This window comes from Mus caroli, chromosome 13, assembly GCF_900094665.2.
Source record: "Mus caroli chromosome 13, CAROLI_EIJ_v1.1, whole genome shotgun sequence".
In the NCBI taxonomy this organism is placed as follows: Eukaryota; Metazoa; Chordata; class Mammalia; order Rodentia; family Muridae; genus Mus; species Mus caroli.
Window position 1 is genome coordinate 95,419,942 of NC_034582.1, and position 22,917 is coordinate 95,442,858.

Below are 22,917 nucleotides of genomic sequence, written 5' to 3' on the forward strand. Positions count from 1 at the left end.
GGTCCTTGGGGTCTTCACAGTGTTTGAATGAAATTACGCCTCACAAGTCTTGGGATAAACCCCCCATGTGTATAAATCCATGGGAGTTGACAATAGAGTATACTTGGTTTTATTTATTATTTTTTGTGACTTCTCCCATGCCCTGGGTTTTCTGACATGTGCAACACATGGTTCCCTTTCTGAATTAATACCACCGGGCAGCTCTTAGCTACCCACAGCTAAGAGGTATTGGTCCCTCACTTCACTCCTCACCAAACTACTGATGGGTAACCAGTTCCTTTAATGCTTCACTACTCTAGCTCCCCGGGGAAGTCCCACCCCCCCACCCCCCAGCCAGCCACAGGTTGATCTCTATCTGGTTTAGTGGTTCCCAGGGCGTGGGGGTAGAGTAGGAAGAGTCTGGCACTATTTGGAGACTGTTCTCGACTGTTGTGACTGGGCGTGGATGCTACTGGCACCCGGTGGGTAGAGGCTAGGGATGTGGCTAAATACCCTGCAGTGAACATGACATTCTTCCACTCTTGATCGGTGGAACACAGTCAGAGCGCCAGGTTGAGGAAGCCGTACTCAAGTTAAGAGAAACCAAAAGGTGTCAGGAGAAACTTCGGACCATTAAAACTCAAGTAAAATAACAACAACAAATGTTTTTGGGTAAAATGAGGAAGGTGAGAGGAAGGCTGGGACAACCAGAATAATCTGGATATAAATCACAACTTTGCTAGTTTACCACCAAATCCTGTGAAAAGAATTTGCTTAATCGGGGCTTTTGTTGCTGGAGACTTAGAGTCATGAGCAGCAGCCGCCCCAGCATCAAGTTAACATGAGATGCTGTAAAAGGACAAGGGAAAGCAGGCTGCTGCCCACCTCTGGCTGGCTGGCACTGCAAATTTACATGGGTATTTGAAAGCCAGCATCTGTCAGGTGAAACTGAGGCTTCCCTGGATACGCGTAATAGCTTCATGGACTGAAAAGGCCACCACCCGGAGACACTCCGGCAGATGTGCAAGCTCCAAGTTTGGGTAAGGTTTGCTCTTTTTTCACTAGGAACGTGTACCAGTTTTCTGCATGTGGGGTTTGATGTCAATGGGGAAGGAAAGTGGTCAAAATACATGATTGACGTGAGTGAATCTTGGTGGTTTACGCCATCTCATGAGTGGTGTGAAAAAAAGCAAAAACTTTTTCCAAAGCTAACCCGGATCGTTTTTGTATTGGTAACATTAAAACCTTAACCACAACTTTTCATAGTTTCATTAGTTTCTGGTGTCTTTACGTTTCCTGTGACTTTTAGCATGTGTTCAATTTCACACACACCCCCCTTTTTTGTAACCAAAACATATAACTCTATTTTAATTGGCAAAGAGCAAAATTCAGTGTTTCCTTACCACTCCAGTAAGGCTCCTGCCCATCATCTTCCAGTGATCCAGTTGGTAAGAGCATGGGGCACACAAAATAAGCAATGCTGCCCTCCCTGTGCATGCTCAGCTGAGTTCAAGGCACACGAGGGACCCCGGAGTTCAGACACTTGGTTGGGTTTGCTTCAAGTAAAAGCAAGCACTGATACGCATCTAGTCTCACTCTTTCCTCTAAGAAACACCTTTTCCTGAAATTCCCTGAGTTGCCTAATCCCGAAGTGGCTTCTCTCTTCAGAGGGTTACCTTGTGAGGGTCATGTGGGCAGCCCCAGGCGAGCAGAGTTTTGACAGAACCTTGCCCAGAATAAGAACAGCAGCAAATGCAACTCTTTCATTTAAATCTACAAACTTGGGTAAAGGATGCATGGTAGAAAGCTCCAAGAAAGAAGCAGAAAGGGACAGAATACTGTGTCGGGATGAAGGACTTGAGAGAGAGGAGCTGGCATGAGAAGGAAGTCAGCTAGGGTAACTTGTACTACTTTATCCTATATGGAAAAGGAAAAGAGGAAGCCATACGAAGCCACCATTTGGCAGAATGAATTGGTGTCTCCTAAGTAATGGTGTGTCGGAGCTGGCTTGCCTGGTGCTGGTTCAGGAGACCAAATGCTCTCAATTTCTCCCAATTCCATGTTCAATGACATGTTAAGTCATCCTGAAAGCCAGCACAGTAGGGATAACTCAACACTAACCTGGTACTTTCTCTCTGCAGAGTGCAGGGTTATCGGTACATTACCGAAGAAAGCACCCAATGCCATGTTTCTCAATGTGTACAGGGTGGGAAAAAGCGAGCAGGTGAGCAAGACAGCCAGCAAGCCAGGTGGGAGGGAAAGAGAGACAGGAAAGGGTAAGAGGACACCAGGAGACATTCGTTAAATGACACAGACTTAGAATCTTTTTGGCTGACCCAAATGAATGAGATGTGGCTGACAAGCAAGGCTCGGGGACAATGACAGAGACACAGAGTCAGGTAAATGCCAAAAAAGACTGTTTCTGCAATTCCTGCTCAACCCAGGGGCTTATGTGTGTGGAAAGGGTTGAGAGCTTATATTCCAGTCCCAACTCAGAAGCCCCATGGCTAAGGTGTGGATGCTAATGTAATGGGGCAGAAGGAACTCCTGCATGTGAGTTGAAAATCCCTTTGAGATTTACAGTGCTGTATGAATGGGGGTGAGGTACATCATCAGAAACAGAAACTTTATTCTCATTTATAATAGTCCCGGGACACTCACCACAATCAAGAAGCTGTCGTAATTCTGCAGGGTTGCTGGAGCTCTGTGTTCTGTATAGAGTCGAACATTCCAGTCCTAGGACACAAAACAGACCGTGTATGCAAAACACAGCTCTCAGGAGAACCTGTGAGCCTGCTGCCAGAGGGACATTCCAATTTCCATCCGCTATCTATTCTAGATGTGTACTAAATATTCTCGGAAGCCAACCTCAACAATTAATTTTATCTGCTATGTCAATAATTTTGGCAAATCCAGTGGACTATTAAAGAGCAGGATCTTAATAATCATCTTTATTAAATTATAAAGAAAGAATTGAATAGCTCTCACATAGTAAGCACATGTTAGTTTTTGAACAGTGGTTCTCTACCTGTAGAACACGACCCCTTTGGTGGGTGTTGCCTAAGACCATAGGAAGACATAGATATTTACAATATGATTCATAACACAAGCAAAACTACAGTCATGAAGAGGCAATGAAAATAATTTTATGGTTGGATATCACTACAACTGTATTAAAGGGTCTCAGCATTAAGAAGGTTGAGAACTACTCACTGACCTAGAGTTAGAAATTATTAGCCAGGATTTCTTCCCAGTACAGATTCCCCATACAACTAGTGTGTGGATAACATAGCCTCTATCCACAGCAGTTAGTAAGACAGTCATATAACGAGTGGCCCAGAGATACTTATAAATTAGAATAGTCATGAAATAAAACTTGTAAGAAGTCTGGTTACCTTTCTTCTCAATGGCTTCCAGGAGCTTTATAAGAAGAGGCGGGGCAACATCAGGAGGGGCAAACTGCTCGGCCAGATCAGGAAGGGGCAACGCTGAAAGAGAGATATTTCCAACATTAGATTTCATGCAAGGCAGTCAAGCGCATCCAAACACAATGAAGAATATTTAAATACAAGTAATTTAATTATTCCCAACCATAGGAAACTGGAATCTCCTAAAGGGATTCCTATGCCAGGCTGCACAGTGCTGGGGCCCCAGAGACATATGTGTTGTTTCCTTCCAGAGAGAACTCTCTGAATGCCCACCAAGAATCCCAGAATCCCCTAACACCGGGCTTCTGATGTTCTCCCCTCTGGGGCATCTTTCCTAGGACAGACTGCCCTATGTTAGGGCACCTCAGAGTACAGGCTGGGCCTAGGTGGAGGAGCTCCAGGCTAGACTGGAGCTTGCATGTTCAGGGAGAATAAAGAGATGATGCTTCAGCCCCATGTCCTGAACACAACCAGGGGAGTCCAGAGACTCTGAAAGCAAGTCTGGCTTCTACGTTATTATGAAAGAACTGTTGCTCAGGTAGGCGAGACTGGATAAAATCTTGAGATAGGCTGTTACCATGGTCCATGGTCCATAACTGATATATCTGAATTCCTAGTAGCTTGGTATTCTTTTGTGCCCTTGCACTGAGTTCTATCAATGCCAAGGTATCACTGCAAGCCAACACAAATGACCACTGGTCACCCAACAACAAATTTAGCCCCTGTGTAGATGTTGTCAAAAACCTTTGCTTGCATATGCATGCATACACACACACACACACACATACACACATGTGTGCACGTATGTGTATATATATGTATGTATGTGTGTGTGTGTGTGTGTATATATATATATATATATATATATATATATATGGGTAGGAAAAGAGATACTTCAAATAGTTTTAAGATTTATCTCATATTATGTGTATGAATGTTCTGCTGGCATTTATGTATATGATGTATATGCACCACTTGTGTGCCTGGTACTTTTGAGGAAAGACAATGCATTAGATTCCCTGGAACTGGAGTGACAGATGTGGGTGCAGGGAACTAAACCTGGATCCTCTGTAAGAGCAACAAATGCTCTTAACCAAGTATTGTGACATGCTGTGTCTTCATATGTTATGTGTATATTTTACCAATGGCAACAATACAAACAATCAAATAGGATGACAATCTCAAATGACTCCCTCTGACAACATTACAGTGATGACCATGTTCTTATTCAGAAAGGGGGTGGGGGTGGCTGAAGTAAAAGTAGTTTTCAAAACTATGCCAGAAGAGGGAGCTAAACATTTCACCTTAAATTTCTCAAACTCCAAAATATAGGTTGTGAATCTTAATGACGACATCTTCAGGAGTAACTTGTCGGTCATTAATGCATAAGCTCAGGTGTTTATAATTAGCTAGAACAGACGACAGTTCGTATACTCCTAGAAACACTAAATGGTCATAGTTAGGTTTCAGCACTACAAATATTATAAGATGTATATGACGTTAAGAAAATTTCTAACTAAACCCATTGTAAGTACTAAGGATCAGCACTGATAATGGCAGTGCAGGACTGTAATCCAGCACTTGGGAGGCTACAGATGGAAGGTTACAAGGTAAGAGACAGCCTGGGCTATCTCCTAACAAAAGACCTTGGCTAGAAGAAAGCAAACATGCAAAAGACACATACACACATACCACACACACATACTACACACACTCACACACAAACACACATAGACACACACACACCAGCAGCAACAGCTGTAAAGGGCAAACCATTTCATTTCCTTTGATAAACTTTAAACCACTTCCCTTGACTTCAGAGTTTCAGCTCACAGCAGTATCCTCTCCCACAAATACCTTCCCTTCTACATGGAACAAAATGAAGGTCATCCTGTCCACATACATATGTACAGAAGAAACCAAAGACAAGTCCTCTCCCCTTCACATGTAACACAAGCATTTTTCATCGGAGGGGGGGGGGACCCCACTGGCACAGAGATCAGAATTGCTTAATAAAGTTTATCTCTTTCCAAAATCTTATCAACTCGATCATTTCCATGGGCAAATATGAAAACTAAATTAAATGATAATTAAAAATTTCATGTAACTATTATTGAAATATGCACCCAACAGTTGCTGGCTGGTTGGGCAAGTGCTGCACACACACAGGAGGTTTCTATCTCCCTCAACTTCAGCTGAAAAAAAAACAAAACAATAACAAAAATCAATATCCTGAGCTACAGAGTGTCTCCATCTCACAACTAGACTACTGCTAGGTGAGGTCTCTGAAAGCCACTGTGGTGAGAACACTGGCCTTTTCAAAGCACTGTGCACATAGAGGGGGAGGAAGAGTTCTCCTTTTTTGTGCCGTATCGAGGGGACACCCAGCTGGATTTTTTAATACCGAAGAAGCTAGGTTGGGCAAAGGCATGACTCTCAACAGCTGATCGAGATTGCGCAACAGGAACTTGACAGGGCAAACTTTACAAGGTAGGACAATGAAAACAACAACAATTCTAGGATGCCTACTCCTTGGTAGAAGGTCTCTCACTCGGCATGCTTCCTCTCAGAAATATTCAGACTTGGATGCTACGGCAGTTCCGATTGCCTGCTTTAGACAATGGGGATCATCCCTGGGATTCTAAACAGTACTCTAAAACAAGTGTTACTCTCTTACAACAATTCTAAGCCTAACTATTCGCTAATCCCATTAAATACACATGTAAGACCTATATTTCTGTCCGTAGATTTCGTCGTAAGTGATTCCAGCCGGAAGTAGCTAGGGATGACTAACAGGCTAACTGTTCCCTGATTAGTCCATGATGAAGCATCAAACTAAACTCTGATAAAATATAATGGTACCAAAAATTATTCAATAAAAACAAACAAACAAAAACTACAGAATATACAGGTTGGGGCTGCCAAGCAAAACCCAAATTAGCAGGCTGAACATTTCCATTTTACATATACATTCCATTCGATGCAATTCTCCAGACAGTCTGCTTCTGAATCAGATTGCACTTGGGGCTGGAAGCTTGCCCTACTGCGTTGTCTAAGGGCTGCAGAGCTACAATCCTTCTTCCGCATCTGGAAATATCTCCAGATTCCCTGACACACCCAAGCCCAGTTTCTCATTTAGCCAAATCATTTTTTATCAGAAAAAGTCAATGTTGTGCAAGGAAAAGGAAAAAAAAAAAAAAGAAAACAAAGGAAGAAGAGTCGAAAGGTGTGAGAAGAGTGAGTCTAAACTAGTATGTCTAATTGCTAAGGAAGGCAGCCTAGGCTAGCCTTCCACACTTACAAGAACTTCGGTAAACCAGGAGCCCCAGGTCATAGAAGAAATTACTCATGCGACGTTGGAGGCTGCATGTTCTGTTTGCTCTTTCTGCGGGCCCTGGTGACAGCCAATCACAGAACAGAAGAGAACCTCTCTCCAACCTGAAGCCCTTCCCAGACTACTGAAGTGGGCAAGCCTCAACACTCCTGGGCACCAGAGGTGTGTGGGAGACAGGAGCATTCTGTGCTCTAAGTGGTGCCAGCGCTACCAAGTGCAAGATGAAACCAACACACAGCTGCAGCTCCTGGAGGCGTTCTCCATTTAAAAAAAAAAATTAAAAGAAAAGAAAAAGACATTTTAAAGTTAGTGCCTGGCAGGAGCGAGTGGAAAGTTTAAGCGGAAACATCAAAACGCAGAGACTGCCCAAGCCAAGTATTTCATTCCTAATGGAAGCGGCTTGGAAGTGTGTGAAAAACTGCTCGTTCTCACTCAAAATCTAACATGGAATACACAGGAAAGAAAGGATATATGCAAATGGGGATCGATATTAAGTCAAGATGTTAACGTGTCTACTGACTTGCTGAATCCAAGTCTATACCAATCTTCTCTAGTGACTTCAAAAGAGGAAAAAAAATAGTGGACACAAATCAAAGCAACCCCAATTCTTTTCTTAAACAAACGCTGCAAGCACGTTCATACTGTCTACCTATAACAGCTAATACCCTGGACTTCAAACTTCTTAAGCTCTGCAGGCTGCAAGCCACATCAAAAGCTGGTGTGCTCTTTGGGCAAGACAGTAAGACTAAGAATCAAAAACAAAGTAGAAAAATAAACCATGGGTTTGTTCATTTTGGTACACACTGGTTTCATCAGTAGTGCTGACATGATTAAAAGCACAAAGAGACGTGGGTTTCCATCCTTGGGGTACCACTTAAGAACAGTAATCTTGGACAAGTTAATTGACTTAAGACCTGAGTTTTTTTTAATCTGTAAAATGGGAGTAAGTATATGAGTTAGTGGACAAAGTACCCAGGGTGTAGAAAGACAATCACTAGTCCCAGAATGATTAATAGATTTAAAAGGTTTCATTTTTACGTATAGTAATGTCTGTCTGCATGACTCTACATGAACCACATGTTCCCCAGGTGCCCAAGGAGGCCAGAAGAGGACACTGAATCCCCTAGATCTGTAGTTATTGATAGTTGTAGCTGCCACGTGGGTGCTGGGAACTGAGTGTGGGTCCTCTGAAAGAGCAGCCAGTACTCTTAACTACTGGGCAATCTCCCCTGCTCCATTAAAAGATGTTTTTCAGTATTCATTCACGATGACAAGTGGACTCTCTATAATATTAGGTCAGCTTTCCTAATACTTCTTAAAGGAGAGGAGCTTGAAGTGCATCTGACAGAGTCGTTATTAACGTTTCGCTTCTCACTCTATAAGTAATGCTCAGTATCTTTTCAGAAGTTAACTCCAATATTATACCATTGTCTCCCAATAAGGACCATAACACTAATCTGTAAGTTATTTGACTTCAAGTCTCTGAGTCTGAAGGATAAACTAAGTTGGAATGATTGTGTGATAAATTCTATTAAGCTTCCACAAGCGAATTAGGTTTTGCTTTGGAGGATGAAGACGAAAGGATGGGCAGTGAAATATGGGAGCTGATGTGAAGGTAAACCTTCAGGCGTAACCACTGTTTTCCGAGGTAACTAGGGTTATTGGTAACACTGACATTTTCAGGCGGCTAACAGATTTGAACTGATGCCTGGAAGTCCTTGCAGGTATCCTACGCTCCTTACTTCTCAACATCTCCAAGTTCATCCCCTGCCTCCTCTTTTTTTGCTCCACAAGTCAGAAGAGAATAGGAGTCTCTGTCCACTTAATCTTATTTCTAGACTGGCTTCTAGGTCGGCCTCAGAAACAAACAGCAGGCAAAGGTCTTAGGAAGTCTAAACAGGTGCACAGCTTTGCCTGACGGCCTCTACTAAAGCCATAAAGTGACTTCAGAATACGGGAAGGGCAAGGTTACACTTAATCTTTGACAGTCAAGCTGATTAATTGTGATCTTTATCACCTAAATTGGAATCTGATGTAAAGATGACAACTTACAATGCACAGCGAATTAAAATGCCGAGCAGGAGGTAAATAGGGAAGAGTGAGTCCCCACCCCCATTTCCTAGCAAGAAAATAATTTATAGTTGAGTCCAAGGAATTTCAAAGGCCAGTGATTTATAAGGAAGTTGGTCCTTTGGTCTGTTGGCTTAGAAAGATTTCATTTGAAGCATGACTTAGATAACCTATAAAAGAAAGAATGGGGAGGTGGAAGTGGGGAGTAAGAGAAAAAAATCACATTTCACACATGTTCTGGTGGTGGCACTTGGCTCTTTGTTGAATGCATGAAGGAAGGAGTGTTAATGGCACCAGCTAGGAGCCATGTACCCACACCATTTAACATGTATGCTCTTTTTTCTTTTTTTTTCATACCAGCTCAAAGATGTATAGTCTTTATTATTTTTTGATGTAAAGACAAGGAAACAGATGTTGAGAAATTAAGCCACTTGGTCCATGTCATAAGCTCCTAAGTAGTGTGCAAGTGCTCAGCATGGGTCAGTTTTCTCTGCATCAGTCCCTGGTTTGGAAATGTTTGCTATGATGGTTCCCAAAATTTCAAGGTTCCCAAACTTCAGTGGTAACTGCAGTAAGAATGTCATGTAACACAGAAGACAGGCGATCCTCATTCCCATCAGGCAATGGCCAAGTACTGGTGGGTTCAAGAAAAGCCACCTCAACAGCAGCATCCGATTATCTCCTGCCCCCAAGTTAGACAGCAGATGTATTCTCCTCCATTCTCACACTGTTTTGATATACGGGTAATCAGGGGTACACACAGTGGAGCAGTGGGCACCCCTGTTCATAGCAGATGGAAGTAGGAACACCTTGCAGAACAAGGTGAGCGAGGGCTGGACGCAATGCTCACATCTCTCACATCATTTGTTACTAAACCTCACCATCCAACGTATAAAAACATGTTACAAATGCTCCAATGAAGCCAGATCATAGGAGGAGTTTTAGAAGCCCCAGATGCAATTAGAGGAAATGGAAGGGACTTGAAAGTTAACATGGTGACCCCGGAGGCCAGGAAGATGTCTGATCTCGGCTGACAAACCCACTGACCAGGCAGAAGCAAACGCTTTCCAACGGAGGACAGAATTTGAGGAAGAGAAGCTGCCAAAGCAGTAAACTGGTTCAGATGAACAATGCTGAGAGTTTTAAGAAAGGCTGGATGGACATCAGAGGCAACAGAGAATCACCAGACCCCATCCTAGTCAGCCATGACTTTTCTCTGACATTTAAAAATATACTGAAAACTTGAATGCCTGGCTATACTCCACCTAGATCCTACAATTAATATTTTGTCATAAATGTTATCTGTAATTATTTTTATGGTACATTTCAAGGTAAGGGATGTGAATCAGTTGCCTTGGACTGTATTGTGTTTCCCATAATTCATATGTTGAAGTCCTTTGAGGTACCACCCTCTGCCCCTAAAGTGATAATACTCAAGAGACAGCCTCTGGAAGATTATTGAGTTTAAATGAGGTGTGTGTATGTGTGTGGGGGTGTGTCCTTCATAATGACAGCAGTGTTCTCACTCTTTCCAGAGGAGGATCCATGGAAGGAGGCCTTATGCAAGCTAGGAAGAGTTCCTTACCAGGTCCTTACCAAGTTACCAGAATTTACTAAGGTTTTATGGTAACCTGAGCTCATGTATCAAGATCCACACCTAAAGTGAAAACAAAACAAAACAAAAAACTTCCTTTGTCTAGAAAGTCAGTAGCAAACTCTTTTAAGTATTTAGAAAACACCTCTGTGGGTAAGAATGTTTCTGACAGTGATGTAGAGGGTTGCTGTATAAGGTTTCAGGTACTTATCAATAATTCCAGCTGAGCAAGTGATTGATACCCATGCTGCGAGATCTCAGACCACAACTTTAAAGGAGCAAGAATTGAGGATGAGTGTTCCTCCAGCTATAAAGAGAAAGGGGCACCAGGAGCCAGAATACTGATAGCTGTTGCCTAGCTGTGCTTGGTTTCAAAGGCTGGTTTTACAGTGAAACTCCGCAAAACACCTTAACTTGTGTTACGCAGATGGAACTAAGTAGAAGGTCTCCCTGTCTCAGTGATTAAGTCGGATATCCTACCTAATGTCAGATCAACAGATATTAGGGGCAGAGACCCTTGTTGTTTGGTGCATCTCGAGAGTCACAACTTGACTGAGGTCCCGAAGTGCTGGCCAAGGGCAAGACTCCTTAGTTTGGATGTGTGGTTTGGAGAGACTGTGGAAATGGGGCATTGGAGAAGCAGTGGAGCCCAGTTACCACGACTAGAGGTGAGAAGCCCCCTGTCTTTCACTCTCAAACCCCTAAGAGTCTTGGGAGGCTGTATAATTATCCCTATTTTACAGATGAGGAAAAGGAAGGTTTAAAATAACGATGTGATTTGTCCAAAGTTAGTACAGCAGTTAAGTGGCAAACTGATCTGAATGGATCCAGCTTGCTTTCTTGGGAGGCCCACTTGGTGTGCGCTGGAAGTTACCCAGCCAAGAACAGAGGCTGCAAAAAGCTTTGCATAAGATTGATATAAACGATCCTGGCAACACGTACGGGCCTTGGTGACAAGAAGCATGTTTGTTCAAGTCGGGCTGGGATTGGTGGGCCAGCTTCTTACCATCACTTCTCCTTTATCAGGCCTGAGCCCCTGCCAGCCCACTCAGCCAGGCTAAATATTTTGGGGACAGCATTTATTAAATATTTTTCTCATAAGGCTAAACTAAGCACATTCTTCCTCAGGAATGTCACTGGGTTTATTCAGCTAAAAATAACTGGCCAACTTATCATATTTGGCAAACTATGAAGGGCTCTCTGTGAGTCATCAGGTGGAAGAAAGGTCCAGTAAAGACCTGGGCACTGGTGGGTACGAGCATTAGCTGCTCTTCCAAAGGACTCAGGATTGATTGCCAGTGCCCGCACAGCAGTTCACACTGGCTAACTCCAGTCCCAGGAGATCCAGTGACGACTTGTGGCTTCTAAAGGCAGGACATGCACACGGCACCCACACAAAACACCCATACATGTAAAAATAAATAACCACAACAAAATATATGGAGACTAGAGTATCGGAGGAAGAAGAATAAGAGAAAGATGGATTGCATATGGAGTGGGCAAGAAAGATGAATGACTCAAAAATATTGAATGGAAAATTCACAATAAAATTTGAGAAATACATGAGAAACTGAGGCTGTAACAGTCAGAGTTATTCATTAACAAAACCCCTTAATTAAAAAGAAAAAAAAAGACACAGGCAGAAAGCTTTATTCCACAGAATAAAGGCAAATGATCTTGAGATAAAGGTAAACACAGCCTTAATGGTGTGAAGGGTCATGGTTTGAAAGAAATCAAGCAATATGTCTTTACTACTTCTGTTCCGCATGGGCAATTAATTCTGGTGGGCGGACACATTTTCCTCTATCAAAAGACACCACGTTCATCAAATAAATGAACACAGACTTACCCACCTCTTCACTAAAGAAGTGACCTTGGCTTTAAGAATGTTAAATGGGCCTACTGAAGTAAGATGGACTGTCTCAGTACAGTCTCTTACAAGCACCGCCCGTTGGAAATAGTACTAAGCTATGGGGACTCATTTATGTCAGGGTAATTTTTTTTTCCCTTAACTGCAATACCAGGAAAGCACTGTAGATAGAACTGTCACAAAATATTAAGTATATATTGATTGCATCTGACCTTGTTCCGCCAAAGATTCTCAGAATAAGCTAACAAACAGGGAGATGACATTTGAGGAGTGCGTGTGTCGTAATAATTGCTTAAAGGTCTGGGGGACGCGGGGAGCATGAAGTAGGCAACTCAATATAAAGGAGTAACCTGCTGAATGAAAAGGAGTAAAATAAGCCTGCCGCCCATCTGGGTGGCAACCAGTCAGGCTTTTTAATCAACACCTTAGCTCTTAGTCCTGCAGACAGGACGCAGCTGAAACTTCCTGGCTGCAAAGTGGGAATGGTGGGAAAATGCTGATTTTCTATAAATGGAAATACCTGGGATGTGGTTAATGAAAAAGAACCAGTGACTCAGCCTGGCAGAGGGGAAGGCACTGCCCTCGCTGTGGGGTGCTCTCTTCTGCCATTAGCATCTCAGAGAGGACCCTTTCTGTGTTGCCCTTCCACCCCGCTTAGCCACCACTTCTTTGTAGGGTTGAACAGGAAGTGATAGCGCCTGCACCATGGGAAGGAGTTTTGTACATTTTGTTCTATCAGATTAGCCCCAGTAACTTTATGAATTATGAGCTGTCAACTCCTTTTTCAACCGCTATAGAATATGCTTCTTAGAAATTGTAGCTATAAATAAAACAACAGATGTTTTCAATTGGCTCCAATAGCGCTTGGGCAACTTTGTTCAAGGGGAGAAGTGAAAAGAAATCATTGCAAGACTGCATTAGGGCTCCGCCTGTTGGTCGCTTTTGCAACAGCCTTGTAAACACAAGCTCATTGAAGCCACTTAGGAAAACCAGAGAGGGGTTAAAAGCCAGCCGTGGCCTCTCTGTGAGTTTTATGTTTTGTATGACTAGATCCTCTTCTAAGCACAACTGTCACTATATCTAGAAAAGAAAAAAGGGGGGGGGGATCCAAAAGAGGAGGAACGTGCTTGACCTGTTCCTGGTTTCTCTATGGGCAGTGAGAGTCACTTAACTTTGAACTAAATATCCAGTATCTTTGGATCCTCACAGTGCAGCTGAGAGAAATGATCAAAGATTAATAGGATTAATAAGACCAGCCATATTAAACTGCTTCTAGTTCTTAAACTCTAGGGGGGAGTCGGAAACATAGCTAAATATGAAAGTATTACATGTACACCTTTCAGGTGGATTTAGCAGCCAATGGTTGATTGGACTGAGTGTGGGTGTCCCCTCCCTGATGGAGGAGTTGGAGAAGGGAGTGAAGGAGCTGAGGGGGTTTACCGCCCCCTATAGGGAGCAACAGTGTCAACAGGCCAGACACCCTCGGAGCTCCTGGTGACTGGACCAACAACCAAAGAATACACATGGAGGGACCCATGGCTCTGGCTGCATATGTGGCAGAGGATGGCCTTGTTGGACATCAGTGGGAGGAGCAGCCCTTGGGCCTGAGGGTGTTCAATGCCCCAGTGTAGGGGAAGCCAGGGTGGGAGGACGAGAGGGGGGGCACACCCTTACAGAGACAGGAGAAGGGGGAATGGGATAGGGGGTTCCGAAGGGGAGACCTGGAAAGGGGAAAACATTTGAAATGTAAATAAAGAAAATATCCAATTAAAAAAAAAAGTGTTCTCTGCTGCCAAGCTACCGAAACCCTGTCAATCACACGAGTTAGGGATGGCTGGCATCAGCAAGCACAGGTTCCTTCAAATGTGTGTGTGAAACATTAGAAAGTGAAAGGGTGGTAGCAGTCACCGACACATCATCTGGTTACAATGACCTATCCTTCTGAACCTGCTAGAATAAAAAAGACTGAAGAGCTCCAGTGACCTCTGAACATGGACCTCGCAGAAGACAACGGGCCATGTGGTCTTACGTGAATCTCACTCAAAGCCTGGGACAGCTACAAATCAGAGATGATGGCTGCAGGAGCCTCTGTGTGTTCAGATCTGGTGAGGAAGGAAGACCGTGGAACTGTGAATAGCATGAAGCCAGTTAGTGAGGGAGGAAAGGGGATAGTGGAAACTATGCTACACATTCAGGCCACTTCCGGGAGCCGTCACAGCAGCCTAGGAAGGAGCATCAGTCTCCTTTGGGACAGACTGGGAGGCTGGTGTGAGTGCTTACACCACCCCCCCCCCAAAGAGGTTAAGGCTCTAGGAGCACTTCTCTTTCCAGTCCTCACTCTTCCGCACTTCTGAGTCATCTGTCAAAGTAACCTCCTTTGATGGTTTTGGATTTCTGAGCAATGCATGCACAGCACTATAGGACTCTGAGAGAAAGGGTAGGGGGAACAAATCTGCCTGTGAACTACTACAGTCAGTCAATGACGGGACAGGGGAAGGTGGCTTAGTCTGAGGAGCCCACTCAGCTCCCACCCCAGGTTATTCTGGGATGTGTGTATGTGTGTGTGTGTATGTGTGTGTGTGTTACCATTCAGTCATTTAATTCTTCAGAAAACTATGTTTTTTAAAATGTGGTTATGGAAAAATAATCCCGATCCACACAAGATCAGAAACAAGGCACTAAGGCCAGAGCATCTGAACTGTGGGTACAAAGATGACAGTTGTTGTCGTTGTCGTCGTCGTGGCCAACATGATGATGATTTAATAGGTGCTACATTCTGGACTTGAGTGGGTGTACTGAAATTTCCAAATACAATTGTCCACAACACCGTGAGGAGGGCTGTGTCATCATCCCATCTTTATGAGGAGGTGGGCAGACCGGAGACCCAGTTAAAGAATTTGTTCAGTCGCACACAACCAAACCATCCAGATCCAGCATTCAATTCAAGGGACTCCCCATGTACTAAGTACTTCATAAATGGACTGTCCAGAGCCAGATGGCAACATTATTAGTGGCTCTGTGGCCAGAGAACGGACTCAGGAAGTGAGAACTGCTCCTTGCCTGGTCTGGCCTTTACAGAACATAGTCTTCTTTCCTAAGAGAATCCACCTAATGCATAGCATATCTGATTGCTGGCTATCCAATGGGAGCAAGCCCCATCATAGCGACTCGACACACATCCCTCCTCACTCTTAAAAACCACAAGAGTGTTTGTTAGAGCAGCTTGGGTGCAGTTCTCTCCTTTCCCAACTGACCATTCACTTTGGAAGGGAAAAAGCCAGATCTTAGATGAAATCACACAGAATACATGGCACAGCCACCATGTGGACTTCAGACTGGGACAGAAACAAGTCACAGGGCCCTGCAATAGGGGCTCTGAACAGAAGGAGGCATGGAATCAAGTTTCCTGACATGCATCCTGCACTTACTCTTATAAATGTAAAACAGAAAATGAATTAACCAAAACTTTTACAGTCATTCTTGCCCGCCCTAGTCACACTTGGAACAATGTCAGCACAGAGCAAGGACCTGCCAGCAGGCTGTGGCACAAGACTGGTGGACTCAGAACTGGATAGACAGCAGTGCTCTTTCAAATAGTCTTCCAATCTTCCTCTATGTGGCTTTGGTCAGCTGGGGGATGTATTCACTTCAAAATAAAAACTATTAAGACAAACAAATGAAGTATACCATAGTGTTCCAAGAGGATGGAGTAAGCAGGCACACTTTTACTGGGGTTATTCAAGATGGCTCTGCCCTCCTGGAAAGGCATTTGGGCTGAGCTGAGTGGAGCTGGGAACACCCACAGCATTTGACACAAGCCAAAAACCTGTTGGGTTTCCAGCTATCTCCAAGTTTGTCATAGTGTCCAGCGTGAGGGCAGGACATGAGCAGGGCTCTACTGAAACCGTGTGATTACTAAGGTTCTTGTATCTGACGCTTCTCCATCTGTTCCTGGCTTCCCTTGAAACGAACAGGAAGTTTGACTGTGTGCCTCCTGCTTCATTCGAGACCATCATCTGCTGACTGCAGATGACAGAAGGTTCAATTACCAGGGAAAGACTGGCATCGCTTAGCCATTAAGTCAGAAAGCCCACACGGTCTGCTTAGGTTCACATCTGGACAATATGAGCAGCAATAATTTCATTTATAAAATTAGGGGTCATTAACATGTCCCGTATTGGCTGAAAGACAAATGGACAGAAGTTATAATATAAAAGGAGTCGAGGTAGAAATATCTACCACTATTAGAGACAGAGGCAGGCTCCTTATAGAACTGGGTTTCTTCTTGATAAGATGGTCCAATGGTATACATTTTAATAGTACAGTCGCCAGCAACGCAGTCTTTATAGAGCATTCCGGTTAATGACCTCATGCTTATGAAGACATGGAACTATTTTTCAAGGGTGGTGGGTACAGTCTTAAGTCTGAGCTGCACACTTCAGATAAGAATGGTGACAGAGAATGGCTGAGCCAGGCAGCCATTCCTGAAGCTGCAAACCTGTCTTCCTGCATGAAGTGACTCCTAAAACCCGACTTAGAAGTGGCCTGTGAACCTTCAACCCAGCACCTAACACTTATAAAAAGCACAATGAGTTTCACAATGCACATAGCCTTTAATCGTTTGGGCCCAGAAGAGAGTTTTCTTTAAACAAGTGAGTAGCTTTTGTTCTTTTTCATTGCAAGGTGTTGGTGGTGGGGAGCGGGTAACAGAGACTAGAGTTGCAGACAGTTTCCATCTGAGACCATGTATTATAAATTACCAAAACCCACCAAATTAAAAAAGAAAAAAAAAAGTTTATTCTGGAAAAGCAGCAAGAGAACGGGAAAGTTATGATTTCCACGGGGGAATCTCCCTCGGAAATGTCACTTCCTGGGTAACAGATGCCGCCCACAATGCATGCGTGAACAAGCAGTTAACACAGAGCAGGGACCAGATATGGAGTCTCCCTCAGAAATGACAGTTCTAGTTTGGTTTTGTTTTTTTTTTTTAAGCTATACAATAAATGATTGGTTGGAAATGTTAATGTCCTCTGGAAAAATTATCTGACAAAGGAAGACTATAACTTTGCAGGCAGCGTGCATATAAAAGCATCAGCAAAAGGATAACACATTCAGAGTGTTTTACACCCAGAACATGAAATGTGCCAACTGGCTGCCATGACTGCATTAAGCCAGGGAAGGGGTCAAGTTCATGGTTACTCTGTCATGTCAACTATCTTTCCATTAGACAGAAAGGGTAAAGTTTAAGGGAACTTTCTTGGGTCTGCCTGTCTGTTATTTCTCTAAGTTCCCAAATCTGTTACTTGCTCCTTTAACTCAAGATGCTAGAGAGAGGTTAGGAAAAGCCCAGATGTCGCAGTGATCTGGACCTGCTCCCACCTTGGTCCAGAACACCCATCATGCCAGCTTTCTACGGCACCTAGCATAGTGATCATAGAAGCCTTTATGATGTACTTCTGACCTCTCCCTACAGTGGCTATATATATATATGATGTTCTGTAATGCAAGATAGGTCCAACATCCTACCTCCCCTGAAATCTGCAGTCACAAAGGCACAAAAGTCCCAGTGAATGCACTGCGATTCAGTAAGGAGATACTAGGGGACAGAAGAGCACGAGGCTTATGTTTGCTAAGCAGCTGCCCTTCCTTTCCTAACCCTTTCTTAACTTGCCGATGTTCCCCCCACCCCCAACACACACACACACACACAAACACACACAACACACACACACTGAACATCCTCCCCAGTCCCAGGCTTCAGGTACTCTGTCTTTGCCCACACAAAAGCCACCCTCTTCAACTCACTAAAAGAAAAATTCATTATACTGATGCAGGAAACATGATATGGAAATGGCCCAGGACACCAGGACATGGTCAATTTTCATGGAGCATCAAGCCAAATTCTTCTCATTGCAAAGATGTGAAGAACAATCTTTCCTGAAAACAACTGCTCACTGATAGGAATCTTGGGAAAGTCTAATTAAGATTATCAACATGCTCCACCAAACAGTGGATTCATAGAGATCAAGATAACAACCATACTCACTTGACCCAAATCAAATATTAATAAGCAAGCCATAAATTGGCGTAGCATATAAAACATTACAAAATATTTTTATATATAGTTTATAGAGACTCTAAAAATAAAAAAAAAAACAAATTCTAATAAGCAAGTACAAACTGTTTCCACTAAAGACTAGGGTTGGGGCTGGAGAGATGGCTCAGAGGTTAAGAGCACTGACTGCTCTTCCGAAAGTCCTGAGTTCAATTCCCAGCAACCACATGGTGGCTCACAACCATCCGTAATGAGATCTGACTCCCTCTTCTGGAGTGTCTGAAGACAGCTACAGTGTACTTACATATAGTAAACAAATACATCTTTAGAAAGACTAGGGCCATTAGTTACTTTGAACTGTGTTATTTTGAATCAACAGACATTCATTTTTAAAAACTTCTGAGTCTCTCCCCTCCAATATCCGTGAACAGCCACAGGATTCGGTGTTGCAGGGAGTGGTGGATCCTGTCTGTTCCCTGACATCTTGACTTCCTCCCTTTAGATGAAGCACAGTGGGGCCTGAGCAAACCTGGGAGGCTCAATGCTGTACAGACAGCGAGGTTGAAGTGAACACATCATGTCTTCCAGCATACTTTCGTGTGTTCAAGTTCCTCAACCCCATCGGTTGTCACGGTCTCATTTCCCTCCAGAATTATTTTGCAGGGCAGAGTTCCATTAACTCTTGGTCCATGAGAGTCACAAAGCAGTAGCTAACAAGTGGTATTCTCTGCTCTGTTGCTGAAGCAGACAGTGGAGCTGCACTGGAGGCCAACCCTGATCATCAAATTATTCCAATACTGGCGGTCAAGAACGGATACCAATGGATACCAGTCTTTGGGAAGGCCCTGACTTCTGTATTTATTCCTGAGCACATTAACTGCCCCTTTTTCTTTACAAATGAGTTTTCCACGTGTATGGTGTGTGGCGCTGAAAGATCTTTGCTAACCTATTCGTGTGGACTGAAAGAGCCCATGAAAACCAGGGATTGATGCTTCTGTGGTAATTTTAGAAAATCGGACAGTGTTAAATTTCATCATCTACTTAGAAATCTCAGAAGCTCCAAAAGGCTCTCTAACAACCCAATGGCTAAAAGTGTTCCAGGCCCTTCTAGATTTATTCTCTTCAAAGGTTCTCTCCTCAGAAACGCTGCCTCAGAGTCACATCGAACCCATTCCTGGAGTCAGGGCCTGACTCGTGTCAACTGGGGACACAGGCAAGAGAGGGCCTTGGAGGTTACCCAGTGGAAAATTTAGGAATAAAATTCCAGAACCTCAGGAAACTCTGATTTAATTTAAGATACTGTTTTGTTTGCCTCATGGAAGAAGAAAAAAAGCTAGAGGCAACTGAGTTAAGCTGCACCTCTATATTCCATAAGATTTAAGACTTAAAAAACAAAACCACACACAATTATAGGTCTAAAAAAAAATACTTAAATGTTTCCAAAGGTGTCATTTCTTGAATTTCAGTAAAACCTAAGTTACAACTGGAAACCAAGACACTTCTCAGTCTGGACAATCCAAGAACTGCTATTTCTATAGGCCTAGCCTTAGGATCTTGACAGGGTCACTTTTTTTAATTGAAATTTTCATTAAACGTTAAATAGCCTTTGGACTGAAAACACCTTGATGATGCCCCAACCTCTTGGGAAAGAACCGAACATCTCAACATTACACCTCCTCCTCTTCTTCTTCCTCCTCCTCTTCCTCCTGGGATTTTATTTTATTTTTATTTTAGAAGGAAAGAAAGTGTAGGTGGGGAAAGATAACCCATACAGTCCTTTCCCAATGTGAGATCAACAACTTGAAATTCTGTTCAGTAAACTTCCAAGTTTCTTTTCTAACCTACAGGAGGGGACAGCAGAAGAGGAAGTGACCACACATAGCGATGAAACACCTACTGCGTTTACATAGGGGGAGAATTGCTGCTTTCTTGGGGATTTCTCTTGGCTGAGCTTATTTGCACCAGGTGACTAGGGACCTCACAGGAGTTCCCAGAAGTTTACTCTGACACTGAGTAATACAGTTTATATCTCTTTCAAATGTACACATTCCTATTTACTGACCATACTGATGACCAGATGGCCGACATTTTGGCATCTCTTGAGATTCCAGAGAGATGACTGAGAAGATTGCTTCATCAGTGAAATATTTGCTACACAAGCAACAGGATCCAAGATGGCACCCCCAATGCCCACATTTAAAAGCCTGGAAGAACCTGTCTGTAATCCTGGTACCTGTAAGGCAGAGGCAGATGAATCCTTGGAGTTAATTCGCCGGCTAGCCTAGGTACATCAGTGAGCACCAGCTAGAGAGAGGCTCTGTCAAAAACACATAGGGTAGTGGGATTGGAGAATGGCCAGTGGCTGATAGCACTGGCTGCTCTTTCAGAGAATGCAGGTATAATTCCCAGCACACCCAGCAACTATCAACCTGTAACTCCAGTTCTTGGGGATTAGACACCCTCTTCTGTCCACCGTGGGCACCAGGAATGCATATGGTACGTGCAAATACATGCTTGGCAAACACTTAAACACTATCTATATTAATGTTATATGTTAATATATTATATATTATTATCTGTATTACATGTAGGTATGTGTAAATATTATATTACATGTTATAAATATTAGTGTGTGTGTGTGTGTGTCTGTGTAAAAAGTGACTAAGAAAAGACACTTGGCACTGACTTCTGGACTCAACACATCCAGACCCGCATGAATACATACATACACACAAAACACATATGCACAGATACACCACACACAATATAAAATCAAAATGAAGTTTATAAAAGCGTGAGGCCTAATGCTGCAATCCATGGGGGTCACAGAACGCCACTTTTCAAGAGTGGCTTAGATGTTTCTGATTCAGTCACTCTTCCTGTGGAGGAAATGTCCCACCTGTTTGGTCAAGTGTTGAGAGACTATGAATCCACTGAGGTAGGCGAGATGCATGTGTTCCAGTTACCATGAAGAACTCCAGTAAAGCGAGCCAAGCGTGCGCACCAGATTCCAACAGCTCTGCTCATGGTGCGTACTTGCAAACACATCTAAAAGCCCCAGCTGCTTTTAATTAATAGCACATGCTGGGAGCACCTTGCCTAACTTAGCAAAATATCACTTTATTTTAAATAGGATTCTGAACATTTTTTATAAGCACTGGATCCATTTATTTTTCAAGGCAAATAAATAACCCCAAAATAAATTTAAACTGGGCTCTTTTGAAAACAGTCATATTTCACATTGAACGTGGTCCTGAGGCCAGAGGAAATGGTCTTTCCTTTCCTAAACTTTTGAGCCGAGTACTCACAAACCCCATTTCTTCCCAAGAATATTTGCTTTTTTTTTTTTTTCTTCAATTTCTCAGAGCCCAGTTTTAAAAGGCTGGAATTTTTCACAAGGCAAAATAATTCCATTTGCTAGTTGGCTCCTTCTCTGAGGCCAGCTCAGATCCTATGGGACACATAACCCTTAACTGAAATGCAGGCGAAGTGTCATGAACCATGCTAGGATATTGGTCAACCACAGCTCAAAGTACAAATTCAAAGGGAGATGGGGAAGCTAGCTTTAAAGCAAGTGTGGCAAGCAGATGCACCACTGAGCATTAATTCTTCAGCCAAAGCAACAGAAACAGTCAAGGAGCAAACACAGACTTTACGCCTAGTTGGGGGAGCAGGGTAGGTCGCCAGATAGCAAGAACGACTGTTAGGAAGATGGGACAAGGTAAATAGATTCAGTTACTCTCAACTCCTTAAGCCCGAGCCAAATTTTCTTATCAAATACTGCTTGCAGGGGCTGAGAAGTTCTAGGTGGCAGGGTGTTCATCAAGCAGGGGCAGGTTCTGGGTTCAATTCCTACCACTGGGGAGGCAGGAACTAGTGCAGGTACCACATTGGGAGGGGAAAAAATAGAAAACTGAGCAGCAGAGGCAAACAAAAAAAGGCTTGGGAAAGAGTGGGTCTAGCCGTCAGCTCCTGTGCTGTGGAGCCAACCGCCACTGGATGGCAGTGAGGTTGTATCTACTGAAGCTGCTCAGTGAACAGAAGGAGTCAGTCTTTTCTCCATCCGGCCTGGCCCCAAGGCCACCGAGGAAGTTTAAAAATTAAAAATAAAATAAAATATAATAAAATGGTTCTTCTCTGCAAAGAAAGACTGGGTACCTCTGACCTAGAAATCACAAAGCTCAGTCTGATTTTTTTTGTTAAGTTTCTTGAAATTTACTATCAATAAGTATGGAACTGAAGACCAAAACAAGCTAGAGCTTCTAAATGATTTCTAGGAGTTTGAAATTCAGGCAGCACATGCCACATACATGCAAAAATCTGAATCATGCAAAAATAGCAAGCAGGCAGCACACACACATACACACATCTGAATACAAGCAGGAAAGCACACACACACACACACACACACACACACACACACACACATACACACCCCTCTGAAGTTTGTTACTGAGATATTGTCATCCTGAACCTAGTAAACAAACTGGAACCACATCTTACCCCTACTATTTCTGGTAAACTTGATGGCTTCGCCACACTTTTCAAAGCTATACAGTTCCCTCCTTTCCTTGGCATTTGATCCTT

At 43.3% G+C, this 22,917-nt stretch overlaps 1 protein-coding gene across 1 annotated transcript in view; it reads right to left on the reverse strand.

The window, feature by feature from the left end:
* Pik3r1 (phosphoinositide-3-kinase regulatory subunit 1) overlaps window positions 1-22,917 on the reverse strand; it is an 86,506-nt gene that overhangs the window by 25,695 nt on the left and 37,894 nt on the right. The window contains exons 3-4 of the mRNA XM_021180331.2: window positions 3,375-3,467; window positions 2,641-2,715 (exon numbers count right to left, since the gene is read on the reverse strand). Of these exons, the coding sequence (XP_021035990.1) occupies window positions 2,641-2,715; window positions 3,375-3,467 (168 nt within the window). The remainder of the gene's footprint in view (window positions 1-2,640; window positions 2,716-3,374; window positions 3,468-22,917) is intronic.